This window comes from Quercus suber, unplaced genomic scaffold, assembly GCF_002906115.3.
Source record: "Quercus suber isolate HL8 unplaced genomic scaffold, Cork oak 2.0 scaffold_423, whole genome shotgun sequence".
In the NCBI taxonomy this organism is placed as follows: Eukaryota; Viridiplantae; Streptophyta; class Magnoliopsida; order Fagales; family Fagaceae; genus Quercus; species Quercus suber.
Window position 1 is genome coordinate 31,561 of NW_027069874.1, and position 24,597 is coordinate 56,157.

A 24,597-nucleotide genomic window follows, 5' to 3' on the forward strand; every position below is an offset into this window, starting at 1 on the left:
CTGAAATTAAAATTTTTTTCCTAGAAGTACTATAAAAGTTAATTAAAATAGTACAGTGATATTCATAAATAGTATCAAAAAGTATTATGGGGCTCATAAATAGTAGTAAAAATAAATTAAATAGTAAAATAAGTTGGCAAAAAGTATACACTAACTTTTAATGTGCGTTTGAGGATATTTATTTTTGTCAACTTATTTTACTGTTCAACTTATTTTTGTTATTATTCATAAGTTTCACTGCACTTTTTAGTACTATTTATAAGTCTCACTGTATTATTTCAATTAACTTTTACCTTTATCTATGTTATATTCAACAAAAAATTTTTAATTTTAGCAAAATAAGGAAATTTCTAACAAACGTTTAACCAAATGGTATAATCCTAAATGGGTGTTTCAGCCGGAACCTCGGGACTCAACTGTCTTCATGTTTTTGACGGAAATATATAAAATTCTTCAAACCATCTTTCCCCAAGTCCAACTGTAACTATTTTCATAATAAGTTCACTGTAGTTATCTAGGAATTAACGTCAAGTGAAATGTGCATGTGATTTGTTTTTTTGATTTCATGTGCATGTGATTTCTACCTTCAATAACTCATAACTTAATTATTTCTTATAGGTTTATCTACATTTAAGAAGAAGAGATGTATTTTTTTTTTGTTAATAAAATATTATAAAATGTAAGTTCTAATTAACTTAATTAGTAAAAATAGCTTAACAAGAAATTTGTGGTTCAATTTTAAATTACTTCAAAAATTGATTGGAGTTTTAGTTTGATAATATGAAACACAATAATTAGAAATGGACATAATAAGTTAAAACTCCATATATATATATATATATACTCCCTCCGTCCCATTTTTTTTTTTTTTTAAATGTATAAGTTTTCAAAACTACCCTTAAAAAAATTTATCAAAATATTGAATTAGTAAATTAATAGGGGTATAGTAGGAACATTAATAAATTAATGACTTTTATTTTTAAAAACAAGACAATATTTTGGGATATTTCAAAATAGAATAAAGGACAAAAAAAATGGTACGAAGGTAGTATAAAATTTCTTCTTCGTTTCGTGCATGACTTCACCTTCAATTAGTTTGGGTATGGTTGGTTTTAGGTATGGGCAAGCCGCAACGGTTACGCTCAAATGGAGAATTGCATACGTTGGACAGTGAAGACCAATGCTTGCAAGCAATCCTTTACATACGTCTAAACCTAATTATCTCCACGTCTACAACTAATTGTGAGCAATGATGTCAGGTACTTCAAAGGAGGATTGATGATAAGATTTAGTTATCTTTCTTTCATATCATATCCCACATTTCTGTGTAAGAAGTGGAGTGGGGTACCCACCATAGCTAGAAAAGCTTGATTTAGATGAAGACTAATTGTCGACATAAGTTTGTGTTGTCAACTTTGATAAGGGACTAATAAGGGTTAATATTCAAAAAAGCAATTAAGCAACTAGTCTAAAGATTCGATTATAGAAGTAGGCTAATTGGTTAACTAAAAAGGACCTGTCCAAATACGAAACCAATAGGCCACGATGGTCACGGTGCAAATGTCAGTTCTAAATATCTTTCTTTCATATCATATCCCACATTTCTGTGTAAGGAGTGGAGTGGGGTACCCACCATAGCTAGAAAAGCTTGATTTAGATGAAGACTAATTGTCGACATAAGTTTGTGTTGTCAACTTTGATAAGGGACTAATAAGGGTTAATATTCAAAAAAGCAATTAAGCAACTAGTCTAAAGATTCGATTATAGAAGTAGGCTAATTGGTTAACTAAAAAGGACCTGTCCAAATACGAAACCAATAGGCCACGATGGTCACGGTGCAAATGTCAGTTCTAATTTTTTTTTTTAATTTTTGTCATCTATGGCTATTTTTTTTTTTTTTTTTGTAATAAACAAGTTGATGAAGATGGGTCGAAGCAGCTGGTGGTGGTGGACGATGTGGCGGCCGTAATAGGGAGGTTGAAAAGACAACGTTCCAAAAAAAAGACTTAAGAGGTCAATATGTCATGGCTGTCGCTATTGCTTTTGACGCCTCCAGCTCAGGTTTGGGAAAGCAGCCAAAGCAAGTCACTGCCCATTCCTAACTTCATTTTGTTACTTTTAGCAGCCACCTCCCTATCTTTCTCACCAAAACAAGTAATTTTTCATTCTTTTGGTATAGGTAATAAGACTATAGAGTAAACTTGTTTTTCAATTTTCAATCACGTGGGTTTGTTTTACACGGAACTTTTCGATGAGTAATAAGCTTTTTCAACAGTAAGATTTTATATCATATCATAGTACCTACTTCCCTCAAGCCCCCAATTCAGGCAGTGCCCCTTATTTTTAGCTACAAGTCACTGTTTGAAAACGTTAGAAAGCCCCAAATGAACTCCCAATAATAGGTTAGATTTCAAATGACTCTTCTTTATTGCTACAAGTTGGGCATAGAGGTCAAATCTTGAGTGTCATTGTGAAGATTCCAAGAAGCATCAATTGAGCTAAGGATGATTAGTAGTAATTGGACATCAATTGGGGGATTTAATTCTAGTGCCTTTACCTTTTAGTGGGTATGTCCCTCCAAACTGTGGACCCAACCCGCCAGTCCAAACCGTCTATGCTTTGACTCGAAAATCGGACAACCTAACACCTATAGTGATTAGCAGCGGGTTTTCACGTTTTAGAAACCAACTTTGGCGAGTTGCATAAAATCCTAAATCTAACCAAATCAACCAATCCTTATGCACTAAAGTCATAGTTCTCTGTCGGTATTAGGTAGTCTCTGGTTATACCTTGCCAAATTCGACGAGAACTTATCGAGATATAGCCAAATCCGGTAGAATTTCAATCAAATCCAATGAGTTTCGGCCAGTTTACTCTTCTTCAATTCTAACTGACAACCGACCACCACTAGCGGAGATCCAACTTCTGCGAACCAAGTCCTTTTCCTGGTTGGTGGCAAGTCTAATTCTTGGAGGCCCATAATCATTGAGACGAGTTCGAGTTGAGCACAAACTCAATTAGTGAAGAGTCTTAGTTTTTAGTTCTGTCTATAAACAAAAATTTGTAAATGAAAATGTATATAGTTTAATTTTTATTTATATATATATATATATATAATTTTTGAACCAGTCAATAGAAATTATTCTCCTCTCAAGAAAAAAAGAAAAAGAAAAAAAAAAAGAACTCCAGCCAAGATGATGTGACATGGTTTTTCTTGATAACATTTTGGCCAGGCTGGTAGCCTCTCATTTTCTTTCTCCAGCTGGGTATGGAAATCTTGTTTTGTTTTGGTTTTTATTTTATTTTTTTATTTTTATTTTTTGATATTAATCTTGGTTTTCAATCATGTAAAGTTTTCCTCATAAATGGTAGTAATCGTATAGGGAACATAAAGTTCAGAGAAGCAAGATCATTTCGTGCAATGTGAGCTTTCAGATAGTTGGGCAATGAAATTATGTTTGTGTTTTCCTTTTTTTTTTGGTTGTAGAGAGGGGGGTGTTTAGAAATAGATAGAATGGTAGCCCCTATTTATCATTATGGGGAGATGTCATTATTCACATGAAAGGATTTTTTTTTTTTTTAATATTAATACTGATATTCAATTATTCACGAGAAATAGGCATTAATTGCATAAGCATCAATATACCGTATAGGAAGGACAATCCTTTTTCTGTCACATAAATGAATATTGGTAATTGTCACGTCCTATCATATTTATGGACTGAAAATTCTCCCAAAAAATAGAAAATAAAAAATCATGGAATGGAAACAATGAGTTATAATATTTAGGATTCGTTTAGATATAGTTGAAAATTAAAAATTGAAAACTGAAAACACTGTAATAAAATAATTTTTAAATGTATAAATAGTATTATGAGACTTATTTTTAATGAAAAAATTGTTAAAAATTGAGTTTTGTAGGTTTGTAAACAGTGCACGAATGCACTATTTATGGACAAAAAGTCAACAAGTGCGGCTAGCCGCACAGTAGCCGCGTTACTCCACCACGCTTGAAAAGAAAAAAAAAAAGGCAAAACGCGATGGCAGAAACGTAGACGCAGAATTCAAACACTCATTTAAAGTTTCTCTCCTAACTAGTTAGATTTAGAGAGAAACTTTACACACTTTTCATATATTTTTATATTGAGTGTGAATTTTAAAAATTTAACCGTTAAATTGCATGTTCTTATTATATTCTTCATGCATGTAAAATTTCAAGAAAATAAAAAAAAATTAATTATTATCTCATCAAACAAATGTTAAAATTTCAAATTTTTAATGATCTAAAATTATGTATACAAAATAAGTTTATTGATTGAATAATAAATAATATCCAATTTGAACGAAATTTGATATGCATGTTAAGAACAAAAGGAATATGAAATTCAACGGTTAGATTTTCAAAATTCACAAAAAAAAAAAGATATATGAGAAGTTTAAAAAGTTTCTCTCCAAACCAATTTGGAGAAAAACTTTGTTCATTCCACCCATGTGAATTCGAATCATGGAGTGTGAAACAATGGATTTGAATCATAGAGTGTGAAACAATGAGTTAATATTCCAACATTGTGGTCACCTCAATCAAAATCCAACTACCATCCCCCTGTCTAAAAATTTAAATTTAATTTTGGTTCCAATTAACGTGTGACCTACACATATACACATATATTAACCATCTATTTTGTTGGGTTCAAATTCCATTATTGTTGAGTGACCTCAATCAAAATCCAACTACCATCCTCTAATCTAAACATATGAATTTAATTTTGGGTCTGGTTAACATGTGATTTATTTTGAGAAAGTTTTTATGGAGAATTGAAAAAACTGTCAAAACAGTTAATCATTTTTTTATTTTTCCATTAAAACTTTTCTAAAATGGTTTGCTAATTATGCCCTAAGAGTAAACATTAGTAAAAACCCTTTAATTTTAGGTGTCTTAACTTTTAACATCTCTGGGGTCACAGTGACATTTAATAAAGAGTCCAGAGTCATGTTGACATGTTTTTAAGGCAATTATTAATAAATTATAATATAAAAATTTTGACACCACTTTCATGAAAAATATAAAAAGCTGTCAATAAAATTAATTCCGTTATCATTTTCCTATTAAATATTTTTAAAAATTGTTCATAAACCAATACCTTTATCATTTTCCTATAAAATATTTTTAAAAATTGTTCATAAACCAATACCTTTATCATTTTCCTATAAAATATTTTTAAAAATTGTTCACAAACCAATACTTTTAAGGCTTAACATTTCCTCTTAAATAAAATGTTGTAAGTTCTTGTACAATCTCTCATTTCACATTCAGAATAGGAATTCAAATTGTTCATATCCTTTCAATAGATTATGGTGACATGACATCATTTGTATTTGTAAGAGTCGCGGTTTACTAATCAACAGTTGAATTAATTTCTGATTAAATTTCAATAGTGGGGGCCTCTATTTAGAAACTCCATCTAGAATGCTGAATTTTTTGATGTAAATCAATGCACCCTACTCCTAATTTCATGGGTTACTATTTACTAGTATGAATTTCGGCTTGCCTTTTATCTGCCTCCGGCGTAGCATTTAGTCTCTCTGTCAATTCTAACCGCTTTATAATCTTGTGTTTTATGACTTTGAGGTCATTTGAACTTGATATTATATGGTTAATTCATTAGCTTTTAGTCAGTTTGTCAAATCAAAATCGCTTAAATTCATGTTCTCCATGCTTTTGCAATTTTTTCAACTTCTAATGCATTGGCATTTCTATTTGTTGGAATTGTTCTTAATTTTTGTTGGCTGTGATAATTAATAATTTCAAGTATGAACAAAGCTAAAGCAACCTTTCCTTCTAATGAGCTGTCCTAGTTTTGAATTCATGGTTCTTACGGATTCAAAGTTTCTAACCTTAGTGACTTACTAGTTGGTCCATTGTCAATTTGTCATTTCATTAATTCACTCACCTATTTTTGATCTTGGCAATGAAGCATTCGCTACCATGTAAACATGGTTGGTCTCATATAGCTGAGAAAAACTGGTAGAGGGTCAAGTTTTTGGATTAATTATTATTGGGTCATATTTTAGGTTTGGTTTTTGGTGGAATAATGACAGTTCACTAGCCCCAAAAGTAAAAGATTGTTGGGGAATTTATTAGGTTATCCTAAAACAAATTTGTTTTAGACTTGGGAATGTTAATCTTTGATTTTTTTTTTTTTAGTTTGATCAAACAGTTAGAAGCAATAGATTCATTTCGTGTCCTAGGTCGAAGTAACTATAGAGGAGGATGCCTTTCTTTTTCATTTTAATATTGCCCATAAGTAAAGAAGGAAACTTTAACCATAGTGGATCGCTTTGGCATCAAGCAAATAAAGTATAATTGAAATTTGCTTCATAAACTAATATCTTAATTCTTAAAGCATAGACAATATATATGATAAAGGCCACCATATCTGTTCCATGACTTGAAAAGATAGCACATCTAATTCTTATTAATTATTCTTTCCAAAAGCTCCACAGTAAGTCTCAATAATTAAGTTATACATAATGTTTCTTTCTCTTTTCCTAGTAGGAGGAGGATCCCACGATGCTTCGTGCATCAAAATATAGTTATAAATATTTAAAAAGCTCATAATTCTAATAATTGACTACTACTATATGTCTTTGTCTTAATATGTGGAATATTGGGAAGGTGTAAGAGAAAGACAAAGATAAACAACTTTATTGGAGACAAAAACAAAAAGATAAAGTAGGAAAAGCTGTTATTTCAATAGATAAAAAATCCAAAACTTTCGAATCCAACTTGATCCATGTTCTTTCTCCCAAAAAAAAGTTGATCCATGTTGAAATGTCATAAAAATTCTCACGTTTACAACACATTAATTCCTTTTCCACACAAAAAAATAAAACGGCGATTGTTGTAAATGTTCTTTAACCGATTAATTTAAGCAAATTGCTCCACGGATTCTTTGGATGAAAAATATTCTTCAGTTTAAGACTCTTACTAATTAAATGTGTTTCACACTTTGCCTCTTGCTTTTCACCTTTAAAGCTATCTTTGTATTTTACCTTAAAAGCTTTTCAAATTTCCAAGATGTGTTTGCACTTTGCAGTGCAGTGTTTTGTAAGGACGATAGGACATTTCATATGGTACAACTAAATTAAACCATAGAAATATCTTAACCACCGACATAGTCAAAACATGATTTTCTTGTGTTTCACATTTAGTCAATTTGTTTGTCCCCAACCCCAAGCGAGGCCCGTGATGATAATGTAAACTGCATTACTGCAAATTTATGAATCGAGCATGTTGATCATGCTCATATGTGAACAATTTGGTGTTCAAGCCCTTTAAGACTGAGGATTAACACATTGTTGATTGCTCTTCTAAACCTCTATCGCTGAACTTCTGAAGTATGTTCAGATAGCTTTTCCATCGGTTTCTGCAATATCAATAGCAACTCTAGGCCATAAACTGTAGTTACATATAGAAAATGAGTTTTAGGATTAACACATTGTTTATCAAGGTACTTTGTCCTATCAAAGTAGGAAAAAAGCTTACCATTTAACAAACAAGAAAATAAAAAAACATTTAGCACCAAACCTGATGAGTCCATAAAAACCATTAAAATCTCCTATCTTAAAGGATGATAAATGCATCATTAGTAGATCATCAAAGAAAGATGAGTAACCGGTCAACACATTTAATAATGACTATCAAAGGTCTTAAACTCTCCCATTAAGACAAAGAACGTTACAATTAGGGTAATAATCATCTTTATTTATGTCCAACTGCTACCTAAGTCACCTACAAAAGGGACAATCTGTCCGTTGGCTAAGGTATGTCAAAAACCACTACAAAATGCTATCTATAGTAGAAAAGATATGGACTGATACTAACTTAAGCATCGGAGACTCTCCTACCAGGCACAATTCGATGGTCTCTTCGATCAACTCTCTTTATCTTGCAAATCCTACAAGATTGTCTAAAGCTTCGGATTTGACGAGTGATCCAACTGACGATTTTGGCTTCATCAAAACCAATTTGAATAATATACATAAATATTCTTATAAATCGTTGCATAATAGGCTAGAGGTGATTTCTCTAAATTGGTCTGGAGCTAAATTTTGTCCTTAAAAATATGTTGTAAAAATATGGCATAGAAAACGTAAATAGGATTTTATGCAATTTTGGTTGTAAGAATTTTTATGCAACCCATTATGTGGCTGTTAAAAAAACTAGCCAGATGTGCTTATAGTTTCACGTGACATTTTTAATGATTTATGTGACTTACTTAAATAAGGACAAGTTTGTAGCATAAGTTTACAAATTCACTTAATATTTTTTTATTGGATGAGAATTTTGACAAATCTACTATTAGATTACATTTTCTTCTTATATCTTCTATGCTTGCAAAATTTCTAAAATATCAAAAATCAATAACTATGTCATTATCAATTATTTCAATTGCAAGTTTTTGTTGAATAAAATTATGCATAAAAAAAAAATTATGGATTATATAGTAAATAACATTTGATTGACACAAACTTTAACATGTGTGTTAAGAATGTAAAGAATATATAATTCAGCAATTAGATTTTAAAAACATTTAGCAATATTAATTTTTTTTAAAGGAAGTTGTAGCATTAGAATAAAGCCAAATTTATAATCAAACAGTCTTTTTTTTTTAAAATGTTCTTTAACCGATTAATTTAAGCAAATTGCTCCACGGATTCTTTGGATGAAAAATATTCTTCAGTTTAAGACTCTTACTAATTAAATGTGTTTCACACTTTGCCTCTTGCTTTTCACCTTTAAAGCTATCTTTGTATTTTACCTTAAAAGCTTTTCAAATTTCCAAGATGTGTTTGCACTTTGCAGTGCAGTGTTTTGTAAGGACGATAGGACATTTCATATGGTACAACTAAATTAAACCATAGAAATATCTTAACCACCGACATAGTCAAAACATGATTTTCTTGTGTTTCACATTTAGTCAATTTGTTTGTCCCCAACCCCAAGCGAGGCCCGTGATGATAATGTAAACTGCATTACTGCAAATTTATGAATCGAGCATGTTGATCATGCTCATATGTGAACAATTTGGTGTTCAAGCCCTTTAAGACTGAGGATTAACACATTGTTGATTGCTCTTCTAAACCTCTATCGCTGAACTTCTGAAGTATGTTCAGATAGCTTTTCCATCGGTTTCTGCAATATCAATAGCAACTCTAGGCCATAAACTGTAGTTACATATAGAAAATGAGTTTTAGGATTAACACATTGTTTATCAAGGTACTTTGTCCTATCAAAGTAGGAAAAAAGCTTACCATTTAACAAACAAGAAAATAAAAAAACATTTAGCACCAAACCTGATGAGTCCATAAAAACCATTAAAATCTCCTATCTTAAAGGATGATAAATGCATCATTAGTAGATCATCAAAGAAAGATGAGTAACCGGTCAACACATTTAATAATGACTATCAAAGGTCTTAAACTCTCCCATTAAGACAAAGAACGTTACAATTAGGGTAATAATCATCTTTATTTATGTCCAACTGCTACCTAAGTCACCTACAAAAGGGACAATCTGTCCGTTGGCTAAGGTATGTCAAAAACCACTACAAAATGCTATCTATAGTAGAAAAGATATGGACTGATACTAACTTAAGCATCGGAGACTCTCCTACCAGGCACAATTCGATGGTCTCTTCGATCAACTCTCTTTATCTTGCAAATCCTACAAGATTGTCTAAAGCTTCGGATTTGACGAGTGATCCAACTGACGATTTTGGCTTCATCAAAACCAATTTGAATAATATACATAAATATTCTTATAAATCGTTGCATAATAGGCTAGAGGTGATTTCTCTAAATTGGTCTGGAGCTAAATTTTGTCCTTAAAAATATGTTGTAAAAATATGGCATAGAAAACGTAAATAGGATTTTATGCAATTTTGGTTGTAAGAATTTTTATGCAACCCATTATGTGGCTGTTAAAAAAACTAGCCAGATGTGCTTATAGTTTCACGTGACATTTTTAATGATTTATGTGACTTACTTAAATAAGGACAAGTTTGTAGCATAAGTTTACAAATTCACTTAATATTTTTTTATTGGATGAGAATTTTGACAAATCTACTATTAGATTACATTTTCTTCTTATATCTTCTATGCTTGCAAAATTTCTAAAATATCAAAAATCAATAACTATGTCATTATCAATTATTTCAATTGCAAGTTTTTGTTGAATAAAATTATGCATAAAAAAAAAATTATGGATTATATAGTAAATAACATTTGATTGACACAAACTTTAACATGTGTGTTAAGAATGTAAAGAATATATAATTCAGCAATTAGATTTTAAAAACATTTAGCAATATTAATTTTTTTTAAAGGAAGTTGTAGCATTAGAATAAAGCCAAATTTATAATCAAACAGTCTTTTTTTTTTTAACTGGACAAGTATGCTAATAAATTATAATATAATAAAAGAAATAACTTCTATTTTTGCATATAGTCATTCTTTTAGTCCCGATCTTTTTGTTCAAATTCGCAAGAGCAAGGTTTTTATGCAATATGGATTGCAAGAATTTTTATGCAATCCACTTCGTGCTAGTTTAAAAAAAACCATCTACAAGTATTATTTAAGGGACAAAGTGTGTGTGTGTGTATATATAGATAAAATAATAAAGATTATAATAAAAAAGAAATATTTATGTTTAATATGGATAGCAAATGGAACTGACAATATTGATTTTTATAATTTAATTTTTGTACATAATGACATACCTTATCCAAATAAACAATTATACTCTTAGTAAAAGTATTGATCTTAAGTTAAGTTACAGTATTTGTGTTATAAGTATAATTTAGAAAACTTTCAATACGTGTTTTATACATTTAATTATTAAAAAAAAAAGCATGTATTTTTTTGAATATTTTTGTTTCATATGGTAAATGGGATTTTTCTTTTTATTTATTTATTTTAAATCATACATACATACAATATACGGTATAATAAATTTATTTTACTATGTAAAATCCATGTGAAACACCTATACATAAACTGACTAATTTTTATCAAGTTGCCAAATTATGACTGAATTTGCCAACTGGGGCATTCTAAATAAAATTAGCATAATAATAATTCTTCAACCAGTATTTCAAATATAAAGTCAAATATATATTTTGAAAGAAATATTATGCCGCAGAAGATGTTTATCGTTGTAGGCTTGTAGCTGAACTGAAATGCCACCAGTCCTGGTAGTCAGCTCGTATATAGGGTGCATCCCACCCAAGAATCATTATAGAAGGAAAATGATGCTGCAAAATGTGCTCAATCCACTGCCATGTAGCCCTTAGTGTTGAAGATTTACAAGTTATAACTTCCTTTGAACAATTCCTTTTTGTGATGATGGAACATTTCTGTTGTCATATACTCTTAGTAAAAGTATTGATCTTAAGTTAAGTTACAGTATTTGTGTTATAAGTATAATTTAGAAAACTTTCAATACGTGTTTTATACATTTAATTATTAAAAAAAAAAAGCATGTATTTTTTTGAATATTTTTGTTTCATATGGTAAATGGGATTTTTCTTTTTATTTATTTATTTTTAAATCATACATAGATACAATATACGGTATAATAAATTTATTTTACTATGTAAAATCCATGTGCCACACCTATACATAAACTGACTAATTTTTATCAAGTTGCCAAATTATGACTGAATTTGCCAACTGGGGCATTCTAAAAGAAATTAGCATAATAATAATTCTTCAACCAGTATTTCAAATATAAAGTCAAATATATATTTTGAAAGAAATATTATGCCGCAGAAGATGTTTATCGTTGTAGGCTTGTAGCTGAACTGAAATGCCACCAGTCCTGGTAGTCAGCTCGTATATAGGGTGCATCCCACCCAAGAATCATTATAGAAGGAAAATGATGCTGCAAAATGTGCTCAATCCACTGCCATGTAGCCCTTAGTGTTGAAGATTTACAAGTTATAACTTCCTTTGAACAATTCCTTTTTGTGATGATGGAACATTTCTGTTGTCCTTAGAAATGCCCATTTTTTGTAGCGCTCAAACTTTGCCCAATGAGACTTTCTTTGGCCCTTCTCTTTTATATGTGTTTCTTTATGATATTAACTTCTTCTTTTTTTAATAAATTACTATTTAATAAGAAAATGAAAAAACCAAAAACAAAAAGAAGGATAGCTTTATAGTCAACCCATGAGAAGAAAAGAGGGGGAAAAAACGAGACTATACCAAGTAGCATTTAGCAGTTGCTCCTTTTTTTTCAAAATGGTGTCTGAGATTAGCATTTTTATTCATTTTAAAGCAATATGCTTTGAAATTATATACCAAGTAAAATATATATATATATATATATATCTTTTGGTGGTGAATTAGCGTGATGACTACAATTTTCCATGAGCTATAGTGCTATACCAGTGAACCATTACGAAAAACTTTAAATCTCAATAAGAATAAACATTTGCATTTATATCTTTGGATGCAAAGGCAGGGGTTACCTAGTCACTAGGCAGAAAGATAACTGTAATATGGATAGGCGATCAACTAATTCAACAACATTGGTAAATGAACTTAAATCTAAGCCGGTTGAAGGAGGGGAAATAGAACTCGAATCTTGAAGATTAGGGCCATCTACTTGACTGCTCATCAAATGAGAGCAATAAACCTTGCGGTGTTGCAGAAGGTGTTGGTTCTTATCCTGCTTATAGTAATGAAATGACCAACAATCGAATGAGGATGATTTTTAGGTTAAGCGGGAACAATCCTAACTAGCATTGATCACTGTGACAACTACGAGAAGAAATATGAGGGGGAAGACTGTTTGCAAAATGCATAATTAGTAAAACTAACTAGAACCTAACGGGGTGTATTTGTTTGCTAAGTAGAGTGCTATAGATTAGACAATTCATCATTTGTGTTAGCAATCATTTGAATACTTCACATAGCTTTACATATAACTCAGCTGCTGCCATCAGGCTTGAGATCCATTACCCCCTTGAATCTCACCCTCCTGATCTTGATCATCCCCTTCTGTCCGAACATCTGCTTTCATATGATCAAAGGCTCCGGAATCCTTATTTTCACTGTGAATATAATTTAGTAATCTTTCATAAATTCCAGTTGAGAAATGAACATGTTCTCTAAGTAACCTCAAGATCTCCTCTGCCACTTCCGCCTCCCCATTCCCTTTCAAGTAGTCAAGACATGCAGCCAAAGTAAAACGGCTGGGCATCCATCCTGGCTGACTTGCCAAGATTGCTTTCTTCATTGTTTCCACTGCCTTTTCCATCTGACCATGTACATGATAGCCAGTTGCAAGTCGACCCCATTTGGTTGATTCTGTCTCCTTCCCACACTCTATAAGCCTGTTCATATATGCTTCAGCCTTTTCAAGAAGACCCTTCCTGCAATAAGCAGAGATCAGCAGGTGCGGAATCCGAGAGTCAAAGAATGTATTCTCAGATTCCCACTCTTCCAAGATCTTCTCAGCACCATCAATGTCATCTAGCTTCAGTAATGAGCTTATCATACAAAGATAGCCAGAGTTGTAGAATCTCCCCATATTTTTGTACAAATTCCAAATATGGTAAAGCCCGTCTTTATTTTGAATAGCAGTGTATTGAGTAAGGAAGATTTCATAAGCACTCTTCCTTGTTTTATTACTAACGAGTTGCTCCGCTTTCTGCAGCATCTCCAAAGTCTTTTCATGTAGGCCAGCTTTCAAGTAGCCATTTGCTGCCACAACATAAGAATTCCAATCAATGGTGATTAGAGGATCAGCTTCCATCTTTGTTAGAAGCCTCTCCATTTCCTTGATGTCAGACATGGCTACATAAGCATTCAACCTGATATTAAATGTAAACATATCCCAATCAATGCCCATCTCTTCCATCTCTTTCGTTAGAACGTGTAGTTTCTCAGTTTTACCCATCCGAGAATAGAGGTTTAACATAACGTTAAAAGACAGAGATGTTTTCAGAAAACCTAGCTCCCTCATTTTCTGCATGGTGGCCTCTGCTTTATCCAAAGATTTATTTTCTGCATAGCAATTTAAAAGAGCACCATACACCTGATAGACTCTTAAAGTGTTTGGGATGCTATCAAAATACTTCTCTGCTTCTTCTAGGCCATGAACTTTTGAGATCAAATCTAGTCGAATTGCAATTTCTCCAGGAGACAGGTCGTGGTGCCTTTGGTCACTGACCCATTCAAATATCTGACACAAAACAAGATTCGGGAGCATCAATATGAAGACTATGATCATATTATACCAAACTAAGATAATTTGAGTAGAAAATCACTTTCCTATACAATTTTTCTGCCAACTAACTTGTTCAACCATGGAAAAAAATAGCACACACAAAGGGGTGGCAAATGTTCATAATGGAAACCAATTTCCAATCAGCAATACTCAACTTATGAAATTTTTGTAAAATGACATTAACTTTGTGAAACTTTATTACTTATATAAAAAAAAAAAAAAAAAAAATGTCAGACTCACAGTGCCAAGTAGCAGAAATATGAGAGTAAATAATTGGAGAAGGAAAAACAGAGATTATGTCAGCAATCATTAAGTCAATGGTGGAAGTTAACAATGCGTCAATATTTTAGTATAGGCATGTCTGGACATATGAAATAAGTTAGAGTTTAAGTCGTATAAGACCTGATAGATGTTATAAACCACAGTTTTTCCATCTGACTTTCTTTGTTCAGTTTTCTATAAGAAGATGGCAATATCATCCAAACTTAACCCAACTATTTTAGGTTTTGTTACACTAATCCTTCTCTTAAACTAATTTAAGAGTTCTATATTTAGGGCCTGTTGAAATCAGGAAACCAACAAATGGCTCTCGTTTTATCTTCAACTTTTTAGATCATTAAACAGCTTTATATTAAAAAAAAAAAGCATAAAAAAATATTGAAAATCTATTTCCAGTTAAATATATAAATTTTTCATAATTAATGTAGGTGGTTGCATAAAGCTTAGTAAAAATTTGCAATGGCAACAATGTGGTTATAGTAATAATGCTGCCGCTAGTGATGGTGCAAGTGGTAGCAATTAGTAACTGAAAGGTAATGATAGAAACCACTTCCGAATTTCTTAAACCCATCAGTGTATTTGTGATTTTAACATAAACTCCTTCTGCATGCCACTTTGTTATCCCTTCTTTCCAATATTCAAAAGACATAATTTCATGTTTCTTGATTTTCCCAGAATCTGGAAATTGTTTCACAAATCAAAAGACCAAAAACATACCTATAAAACACACCCACCCGCATTATACAAACAATTCTAAAAGCCCATAAAATCTTTACTCAGTAAGCCTTAAAAATAAGTTTCATTTTCTTCATCCCATAAGTTTTTTTTTTTTTTTTTAATAAGTTAACAACATCATGGAAACGCAGGTATTGAACCCCATACCTCTAGCTTATACTACACATATACAAATATAAAATACAAGTCAAAATTTTGGCTAATGGCTCCTCTATCATACATTCATCACTTCATTTACAACCTATTATGCATACATTTTGAACCAAATTCAAATACCCATTTACAAAATACATAGTTATATACATATAGACAATCATACATACATTCACATGTACGTATTTACATAGAAAGAAATTTAGGTTTGAGGGAAATGAAACCTGAAGAGCTTGTGAGTAGCGACGGAATTTGCGAAGCTGTTTGATCATCATTAAAATATCAGATTGTTGGACTTGTCGTCCTTCTTCGAGCCATTGGTCGATGACTCGAATGATCGAAACCTTAGGGTCTCCGGCCCGCGATACCCGACTGTACAGAGAGTCGATTGGGGGTGAAGGTCTTGCTAGGGTTCTTGTGGAGTAGAAGAACACACCCAAAACCCTTGAAATGCCATAGCCACGCCATGGATTTGAGCTAAGAAGCCTCATTATTAGGACTTAGGAGTGATCCCTTGAAACCTTTTACTGGGTTTGAGTCTTTGAGACAAGATGAAATTGAAAACCCTTCAACGTTTTAGTCAGGGTTTAAGGGATTTTTATTTTTATTTTTTTATTTTTGAGATGTTAGGGTTCCGGGCTTTTTCAATGGGCTAATGATTTTTTTTTTTTTTTAAATAAAAATTCTACTCTATTCTAATATAAATTATTACATAATTCAAAAAAAAATTTGTAGAGCTTAATTTGAAATATATAAATATTAATTTGTGTATTTTTAAAATTTATGAACTTTAATATGGGTTTCAGTTAGCTTAACCAGTAAAGTTTTTGATGACTGAATAAGAGATCTAAGGTTTAATTCCTGCCTACATAAAAAAAACCGATTGACATATGATAATAGAATTATCATCAGGAGTGGACCCCATTAGTTGAAACTCTCTAAAAAAAATTAATTTATGGACCTCAATATTATGTGGAGTTCTACTTTCTTGTAAGAGAGAGTTTAGCAGCATAATTTTTAGAACTCTGATATGATCTATTGCAAGTAGTAAAAAACCAATTGGTTCATATAAAAGTAATTATTTATCGCTTACCATTGACCACTTCAACAAATTGTAACAAAAAATGATGTGTAAAACTGAAACATAGAGGAAAAAAATAATAAAATGTAAGAATTATTTAAAGTGAAGAAGTGGAAGCTTATCTTGTTTGCCTGATACTTTTGTGATACTTGAATTAACTCATAAACCCAACCCTCTAATAAAGGATGTTATTTATGGACTATCACTGGAGCCCTCAATCCATATGCCTCTATATATGAGGAATAAGATAATTGAAATAGGGGGAAATTTTTTTTTTTTTTTTGGTCTTAAAAATGACATCTGTTTGATCTTGGTCTCATATTTTAAAATGTAGCAATTTTCAAATTTTTCCCCGTCTATTTCTTGATCATAATAGAATGTTTAGACATCTTATATGAAGGAACTAAAATCATATCAACTTTCATATTTTAAGGGGCAAAAAATGAAAGCATAAGAGGTATGAAAATTAAACAAAGGGATAAAATTGCTCCCTTTTTCAATTTAAAGGACTGAATCAGAACCTTTTAAATTAAGGAGCCAAAATTAAACAAGATCCCATATTTGAGGGGCTGATTTTCTATTTTTTATTTTTATAAATACATACACGTATAGTATACATGGTCTAACCAAACAAACAAGTTCAGGGAAGAAGAGCAAACAGCCGCTTTAATTAGAATATTCAACTGAAATTCTGAAACTTTTGGTGTTTTCGTTGAGAGCAGAGATCAGATAATTTTAAAGAGCATCTGCAAATCTAAATAAAAGTACTACTACTAGAAGATATACAACAGTATCAAGAATAATTGAGCAACATCAGCCTTGGCACTTGGCGGAGGTTTAATCTAAAGATAAAATATGGTCTTTATGGCTAAGGTTCAAGATTTTTCCTTCAATTTCAGCATCCTCTTTGTAAATGTTCTGTTCAGTCCTGTCCTAAACGAGCTCCCAGTTTGAATTTAGAGTGTAGAGACACCATCATCCAGTTCTCTATGGGAAAAACTCCTGTAGCATAAAAGCATAGGATGAGAACTCATCTATAAGCAGAGACAATGCTACAATACAGAACAAAGTCTTATGGTTTTATCATACATTGGTGAAAGTCCAAGATACTAGGACTTGTGATGGATAATAAAGATCAGGGTAAATTACATTCTAAACCCTATAGTCTCAAAAGTAACAAATTAAATCCTGAGATTTGGCAAGGTAACAAATTAAACTTCAAGCACAACGAGATTCCACTTAAATGGGTAGAGGTTTTATTGTTACTTTTTGAAACCTCAGGGTTTAACCTGTTACTTTTGAATCTATAGGATTTAATTTGTTACATACCTGAACTATAGGGTTTAAAATGTAATTTTTCCCAAAGAGACTCCGACCATACCTTTATGATTCCTCAGTGCAAATGAAAGATCCAGCCAACAAAAAGTCAAATGTAAAATGGCATCCAGAGTTGAATATTGATGGATCACAGTAAGTTCAAGGTCCCTTGAACCAGCTATAACCTTTTAGAGCTCACATTTATGGAGTTCCTCTAAGCTATAAACTTGGTTTTATTTCAAGGATCTTCTGTGTTTCATCATCAGTAGTAAAACCATCCAATTTCATCTGACTAAGAACCTCAGAAACTGATTTCCCACTTCCAACACAAGTCCTCAGCAATCTGTGATTCATCTCCCTGCTCAAAGGAACCAAGTTCTTTAATAATCTCAAGAATTCCTCCATTCCTTCAACATCACCTTGCTCTTCTAAGTAATTGAGACAGGCAGACAAAATGATGGGATTTGGTCTCCAACCTTGTCTTCCAACCAATAGTGCCTTCTTCAACATCTCAATTGCCTTGGGCATATTCTCATGCTCCATATACCCCAAAGCTAACACATTCCAGGTACTAGCATAAGGTGTTCTTGCTTCCATATTCTTTTTTAAAACTGATTCTGCCTTATTGAAGAGACCCTTTCTGCAGTAAGCTGAAAGAAGGCTATTCAACACCCGAAAGTCATACACAGTGCATTGGGCTTCCCAATCCTCAAAAATCCTCTCAGCCCCCTCCAAATCATTCAGCTTTGCAAGAGATGAAATCATGCAGGCATATGATCCATCTATTTGTTTGGTTGATGGCTTGTACGTATTCCACACTCTGTAAAGCTCCTCCTTATGGCCAGTGTTTGTATAGAGTGTAAGAAGAAAGTCAAAGGCCGATTTCCTTCCCTGAAGGGGAATATTTCCCTCCATTTTCTTCAGCATTGCAAGAGCCTTTTCAATCATCCCAACTTTCAGATATCCACTTGCTGCCATGGAACACACTTTCCAGTTAACAGAAAAGTGCCTATCCTCCTCTGTCCTCTTCAAAATCCTTTCCATTCCAGAAATGTCAGATGCTGCAATGTAAGCAGCCATTCGGTTTAGCATGGTATACTTATCTTGAGGTATTCCCTTCCTTTCCATCTCTTGCATCAACATGTCAATTTTATCATATTCTCCAGTTTGAGTGTAAAGGTTAATCATCATGTTGTAAGGAAAGGATGAGACTGCCATCTCCATCTCTTTCATTTTTTGCATAATGGATTCGGCTTTCTCAACAGATTTCTCTCGAACATAGCCACTGAGAAGAGCACCATACGCATTGACCGATTTTAGATTACTTGAAATATTATTAAAGTAATTTTCTGCATGCTCTAGTCCACGAACTCTGTGAATTAATTCCAACCTAAGAGCAACATCTATTGGTGATAATGTGAAATACCTACGATCAGTCATCCACTGAGATATCTGAATCACAAACAAAAAAAAAACAAAAAAAACAAAAACACAAAAAAAGAGAGACAGAGAGGGAGAAATTAATTACTTCACATGTAGTCAACAATTAATTGAAACGTCATACAAATAATCAGAATTTTTGGCAATACTTTAGTCTTCTCATATTGTTATGGTGCTGCATGAACCATTATATGACAGTAAATGGATAAAACAACAAAGGGGTAACAAAGAATTGAAATCAGATTATTCATTATTGTTAAAAAAAAAAAGAAAATCCAGATTAGAATTGGGCAAAATTTGCAATCTTTAAGCCAGAAAGTAGACTCTGAAGACTACCTAAGTTTCTCCATAGAATCAAATAGCAAGAATAATTCACATACCCAAAATGTTAAAAACAGAAAGATTGTATCGAATTTGAATAGACAATCACGGGGCAATGGAATACTTTGGAAATTACAAGTAACTCAAGGGGAAAAACAATTTTGAAAATGATTTCAGCCATATATACACAAGTTACATTATCCAATGGTAAAGTCCATCTAAAATCAAACAAAATTATTTGCAGAAACCAACTTAAGTACATATTGCTTTCATGAATAAATCAAGCACAAAAAAGAGTTACAAGAACACAAAATTGAGTAAATCGAACTGGGCATGAATAGATACTATAACATAACATTCAATGAAATAAAATCCAATATCCACATATAAGAAAAGGGAAAAAAGGAAGAAGAAATGGGTTTAGAGAGAGACCTCGAGAGCGTGATTGAAGCGCTTAAAGTCTTTCATGAGTCGCACCAGTGATCGGAGGTGTTGTTTTTGAACGGGTCGTCCCTCATTGACCCATTGTTCCAGCACTGGAACTACCGAGACTTTGGGATCTCGAATGACTTGGATGCGATCGTAGAGAGAACAGGAAGAAGAAGAAGAAGAAGAAGAGGAGGAGGAGGAAGGTGGGGCTAAGGTTTTAGTGGAGAAAAGTGAAGCTAAAGTTAAAGGACTTGGAGCGTTCTGAGGCAGAGTGGGAATGATATTGTTCAGGCAGCGAAGCCTCATTTTCTGTGCGTGTGTGTGTGTGAGAGAGAGAGAGAGAGAGGGAATTATAGTCAGGGTTTAAGCTGGAATGAAGATTGGGGTTTAAGCGGAGGTCGGAGAGGCAAACAGAAACCCCTTCACAACGAGGGGATATATTTTCATATTTGGAAAGTTCAAATGCTATTTTAGGCTTTTTAGTTTTTAGCAGCTTAAAACACAAAAAGCAACTACATCATAGGTATGAAAGTTATTTATTTTTAACACCTCGCTATAGTAAACTATAGTCACGGGTATGGGCTTGTGTGAGTGAGATGTCTGGGTTTGTGTGAGTGAGATGTCTGTGGTTATGGGTTTGTTGGGGTTGTAGTGGTGGTTGTGCTGTTAGGGTTTTGTTAGTAAATTGGAATGAAATGGGTTGGTCACCTCAAGGGGACCTAGCCTCCATGGAAGATGAGAGAGAGAGAGAGAGAGAGAGAGAGAGAGCAATGTATTATTCATCAAAACAATCCATGTATTCTGTTACACAATTCCTTCCTTATACCCATGTAAATCTAACTAACTCACAGAACAACCAACTCACCCTCTTAACCACTCTTCACCCTATTAACTAGTGTGGTAACCCTTAACCCCAAAGTAACTAACTAATAACTACCTATCTATTGCAATCAATAAAGTCCACATGTACAATTACACTGCAATTGGAATATAGGTTCCTAACATTACCCCTCCCATTCAAAGCACCTTGCCCACAAGATGAGGGAAAGAGAGCTGTAGTTGATGAAGGGATTCCCAAGTTGCATCATTAGGAGAAGCACCTAACCACTGCACCAAGACTTCAGTGATGACCCTAGACCTCAAAGACCTAGTCCTTTTCTGCAGAACAACCATAGGTTCAGTAAGTACTTGACTAGACTCATCAACAGGATGCAAAGTAGGTAGGGGTGTGACATGCTAGCCCAACTTTAGCTTCAGACATGACACATGAAAAACAGGGTGAATTCTTGACTCAAAAGGCAAATCCAACTTGTAAGACACATTACCAATCTTTTGCAATACTTGAAATGGCCCAAAATATCTTAGAGATAACTTCCACTTGCCCTTGGAAGCCAATGACTGTTGTTTATAGGGCTGCAATCTCAAGAAAACCCAATCCCCCATTGCAAAAGACCTCTCCTTCCTATGCCTATCAGCTTAGGTCTTTATTCTAGCTTGAGCAGTAGCCAAATGAATCTTTAAGGTGTCCAAAATAGCTTGCCTTTGACTTAACAATGAATCCAAAGCATCCACCCTAGTAGTACCAGGCACATAACCTTGGAGCTTAGGGGGAGGAAAGCCATACAAAGCTTCAAAAGGAGTTAGCTTCAAACTAGTATGAAAGGAGGAATTAAACCAAAATTCAACTAATGGTAGCCAAAAAGCCCACTAGTGAGGTCTATCACTAGTGAAAGCGCTTAGATATTGCTCCAAACTTCTATTCACAAATTCAGTCTACCGATCTGTCTGAGAATGATAGGTAGTGGACATGGCCAAAACTATGCCTTGCAATCTAAACAATTTAGACCAAAATAGTGAAGTGAAGATGGCATCCATGTCACTCACAATAGAAGAGGGCATGCCATGTAATTTAAAGATATGATGCATGTAAAGAGAGACAATCTTGGCTGCATTATATGGATGAGAAACAGGAACAAAATGCACATACTTGGTTAATCTATCCACCACCACCAAGATAACCTCATACCTCATAGATTTAGGAAGACATTCCACAAAGTCTAAGCTCACATTAATCCAAGGAGTACTAGGAATAGACAGTGGTAAAAGTAGTCCAACAGGAGAAGATGTATCAGACTTGATCCTTTGGCAGATATCACAATCCTTGATGAACTTCTTGAGGTCATACTTCATTCCATGCTAATAAAAGTCACTCTTAGCCTTCTGATAAGGCTTCAGGAGAAGATGTATCAGACTTGATATTTTGGCAGATATCACAATCCCTGATGAACTTCTTGAGGTCATACTTCATTCCATGCTAATAAAAGTCACTCTTAGCCTTCTGATAAGGCTTCAGGAACCCAGAGTGGCCAGCCAAGGGGCTGCCATGAACATGATGCAAAAATTGAAGCTTAAGGGGACAAGATGGACCAATAAAGAACCTACCCTTGTAAAACAATAACCCATTCTGAAAAGTGAAGCCCTTAAGAGGAGTACCAGCTTGGACAGCAGCAATAAGCTGTTGGACAGAAGCATCTAATGAATAGCCACCCTTCAATACATCCAACCAAGTAGGGTCAGGGACTATTAAAAGCATCAAGCAACTTGTCTAGCAAACAGAACTAGAAGCAGGTAAGTCAGAATTAGTCCCAAACTGTCTAGACAAGGCATCAACTACCCTATTATCACTACCCCTTTTATATTCCATCGCAAATGCATATCTCAAGAGTTTAGCAAGCCACTTCTGTTGAGATGGGGTAGTAATTCTCTGTTCAAGCAGAAACTTAAGGGTCTAGCGGTTAGTTTTAACCACAAAAGGCCTTCCCAACAGATAAGATCTCCATTTTTTTACTGTAGAAGCTAAAGCCATCAATTCAGTCTCATAAGTGGATAAATGAAGGTATTTGGTTTTCAATGCTTGACTATGGAAAGCAATAGGTATCTGATCCTACATTAGTATAGCCCCTAAACCCCTCACTGAAGCATCACACTCAATTATGAATGGCTTAGAAAAATTAGGAAGAGCCAACATAGGAGGATGAGTCACAACCTTCATCAACCTTGTAAAAGCTTCCAAAGCCTTATCACTCCAATGGAAAGAATCCTTCTTTAGGCGATCAGTTAAGGGTTGTGCAAGGCTACCATAACCCTTAATAAATTTCCTATAATAGCCAGTCATCCCTAGGAAACCTCTCAAAGCCTTGACAGAATCAAGTATTGGCCATTGCACCATAGCTGATATTTTCTTGGGTTCTACTTTAACACCCTCATCAGAAATGATATGACCCAAATACTCCATCTCAGGACACCCAAACACATACTTAGATTGCTTAGAATATAATTTGTGTGACAATAAAACCTCCAAAACGGTCCTAAGATGAGATAAATGAGCATCCATGGACTAACTGTAAACCAAAATGTCATCAAAGAACACTAGGACAAATTTCCTTAGATAAGGTCTAAAGATAGAATTCATTAAAGCCTGAAAAGTGGATGGTGCATTAGTCAACCCAAAGGGCATGACTAAAAATTCATAATGCCCTTCATGAGTTCTAAAAGCAATTTTAGGTCCAACTTAGAAAACGTTAAAGCACCTGCCAATTCATCCAATAACTCATCCACAACTGGTATAGGAAATTTATCTTTAATAGTGGCCTTATTAAGAACCTTATAATCTATACACATGTGCCAACTACCATCAGCCTTCCTCACAAGCAAAACAAGTGAAGAAAATGGACTCTAGCTAGGCTGTATTGACCCTACTTCCAACAATTCATTCACTATCTTTTCAATTTTAGACTTTTGGAAATGAGGGTACCTGTAAGGCCTCTCACACACAAGTCGGGTGCCCTCCTTGATATTGATGCTGTGCTCATGGCCTCTGATGGGAGGCAGGCCAATAGGAACAACAAAAACTTTGGAGAACTCACCTAACAAGGCAGCGAACTTTGGTGGAAGATGTGACTAGATAGAAGTAACATAATCTGAAGTAGTGATTTGCAACACCAAGCTCTTTCTAGTTGACCCACTAAAAAGCTTGTTAGCATCAGAAATGGTTGAAGAAGCAGTAGGCTGCAACCGTTGGAGAAATAAACTCTTATCCATATATAGGAACCTCATAGTCAACAAGTGAAAGTCCATGCTAATTACCCCCAAAGTACTCAACCATTATGTACCCAAAACCACCTTATAACCACCCAAATGCAAGATATTAAAATCCACAACAAACATATGCCCTTGTAAGGTGATAGTGATCCCATGACAGCTCCCTAAGGTCTTAAGAACTGTGCCATCAGCTACTCTAACCTTTAACATTTGAGAGGTATCTAGGTGCAAATGTAAAACTGGTAACACAGTAGCATCCAGGAAATTATGGGTGCTCCCATAGTTAATAAGAGACACCACATCATGATTTTGAATCCTATCTTTTATCCTTATGGTATTAGAAGTAGGATTCCCGACTAGTGCATATAATGTAATCTCAATAGGGTCCACTCCACTCCTTAAATTGACATCCTAATTATCAAGCAACACTTCATCCTTATTAATC

At 33.6% G+C, this 24,597-nt stretch overlaps 2 protein-coding genes across 2 annotated transcripts; both read right to left on the reverse strand.

Annotated features, from left to right (window-relative positions):
* Window positions 1-12,875: 12,875 nt before the first annotated feature.
* Window positions 12,876-16,076, reverse strand: LOC111986447 (pentatricopeptide repeat-containing protein At2g20710, mitochondrial). The gene is made up of 2 exons (XM_024018079.2): window positions 15,688-16,076; window positions 12,876-14,251 (listed from the first exon to the last, which is right to left on the reverse strand). Exons 1-2 carry the CDS (start codon window positions 15,952-15,954, stop codon window positions 13,007-13,009), a joined length of 1,512 nt encoding a protein of 503 aa, XP_023873847.1. The 5' UTR covers window positions 15,955-16,076; the 3' UTR covers window positions 12,876-13,006.
* A 1,107-nt stretch (window positions 16,077-17,183) lies between these two features.
* On the reverse strand, window positions 17,184-20,754 carry LOC111986446 (pentatricopeptide repeat-containing protein At2g20710, mitochondrial). Its single transcript, XM_024018078.2, has 3 exons — window positions 20,055-20,754; window positions 17,926-19,313; window positions 17,184-17,546 (listed from the first exon to the last, which is right to left on the reverse strand). The coding sequence occupies exons 1-2, from the start codon at window positions 20,355-20,357 to the stop codon at window positions 18,081-18,083; spliced, it is 1,536 nt and encodes a 511-aa protein (XP_023873846.2). The 5' UTR covers window positions 20,358-20,754; the 3' UTR covers window positions 17,184-17,546; window positions 17,926-18,080.
* Between the last annotated feature and the right edge of the window lie 3,843 nt (window positions 20,755-24,597).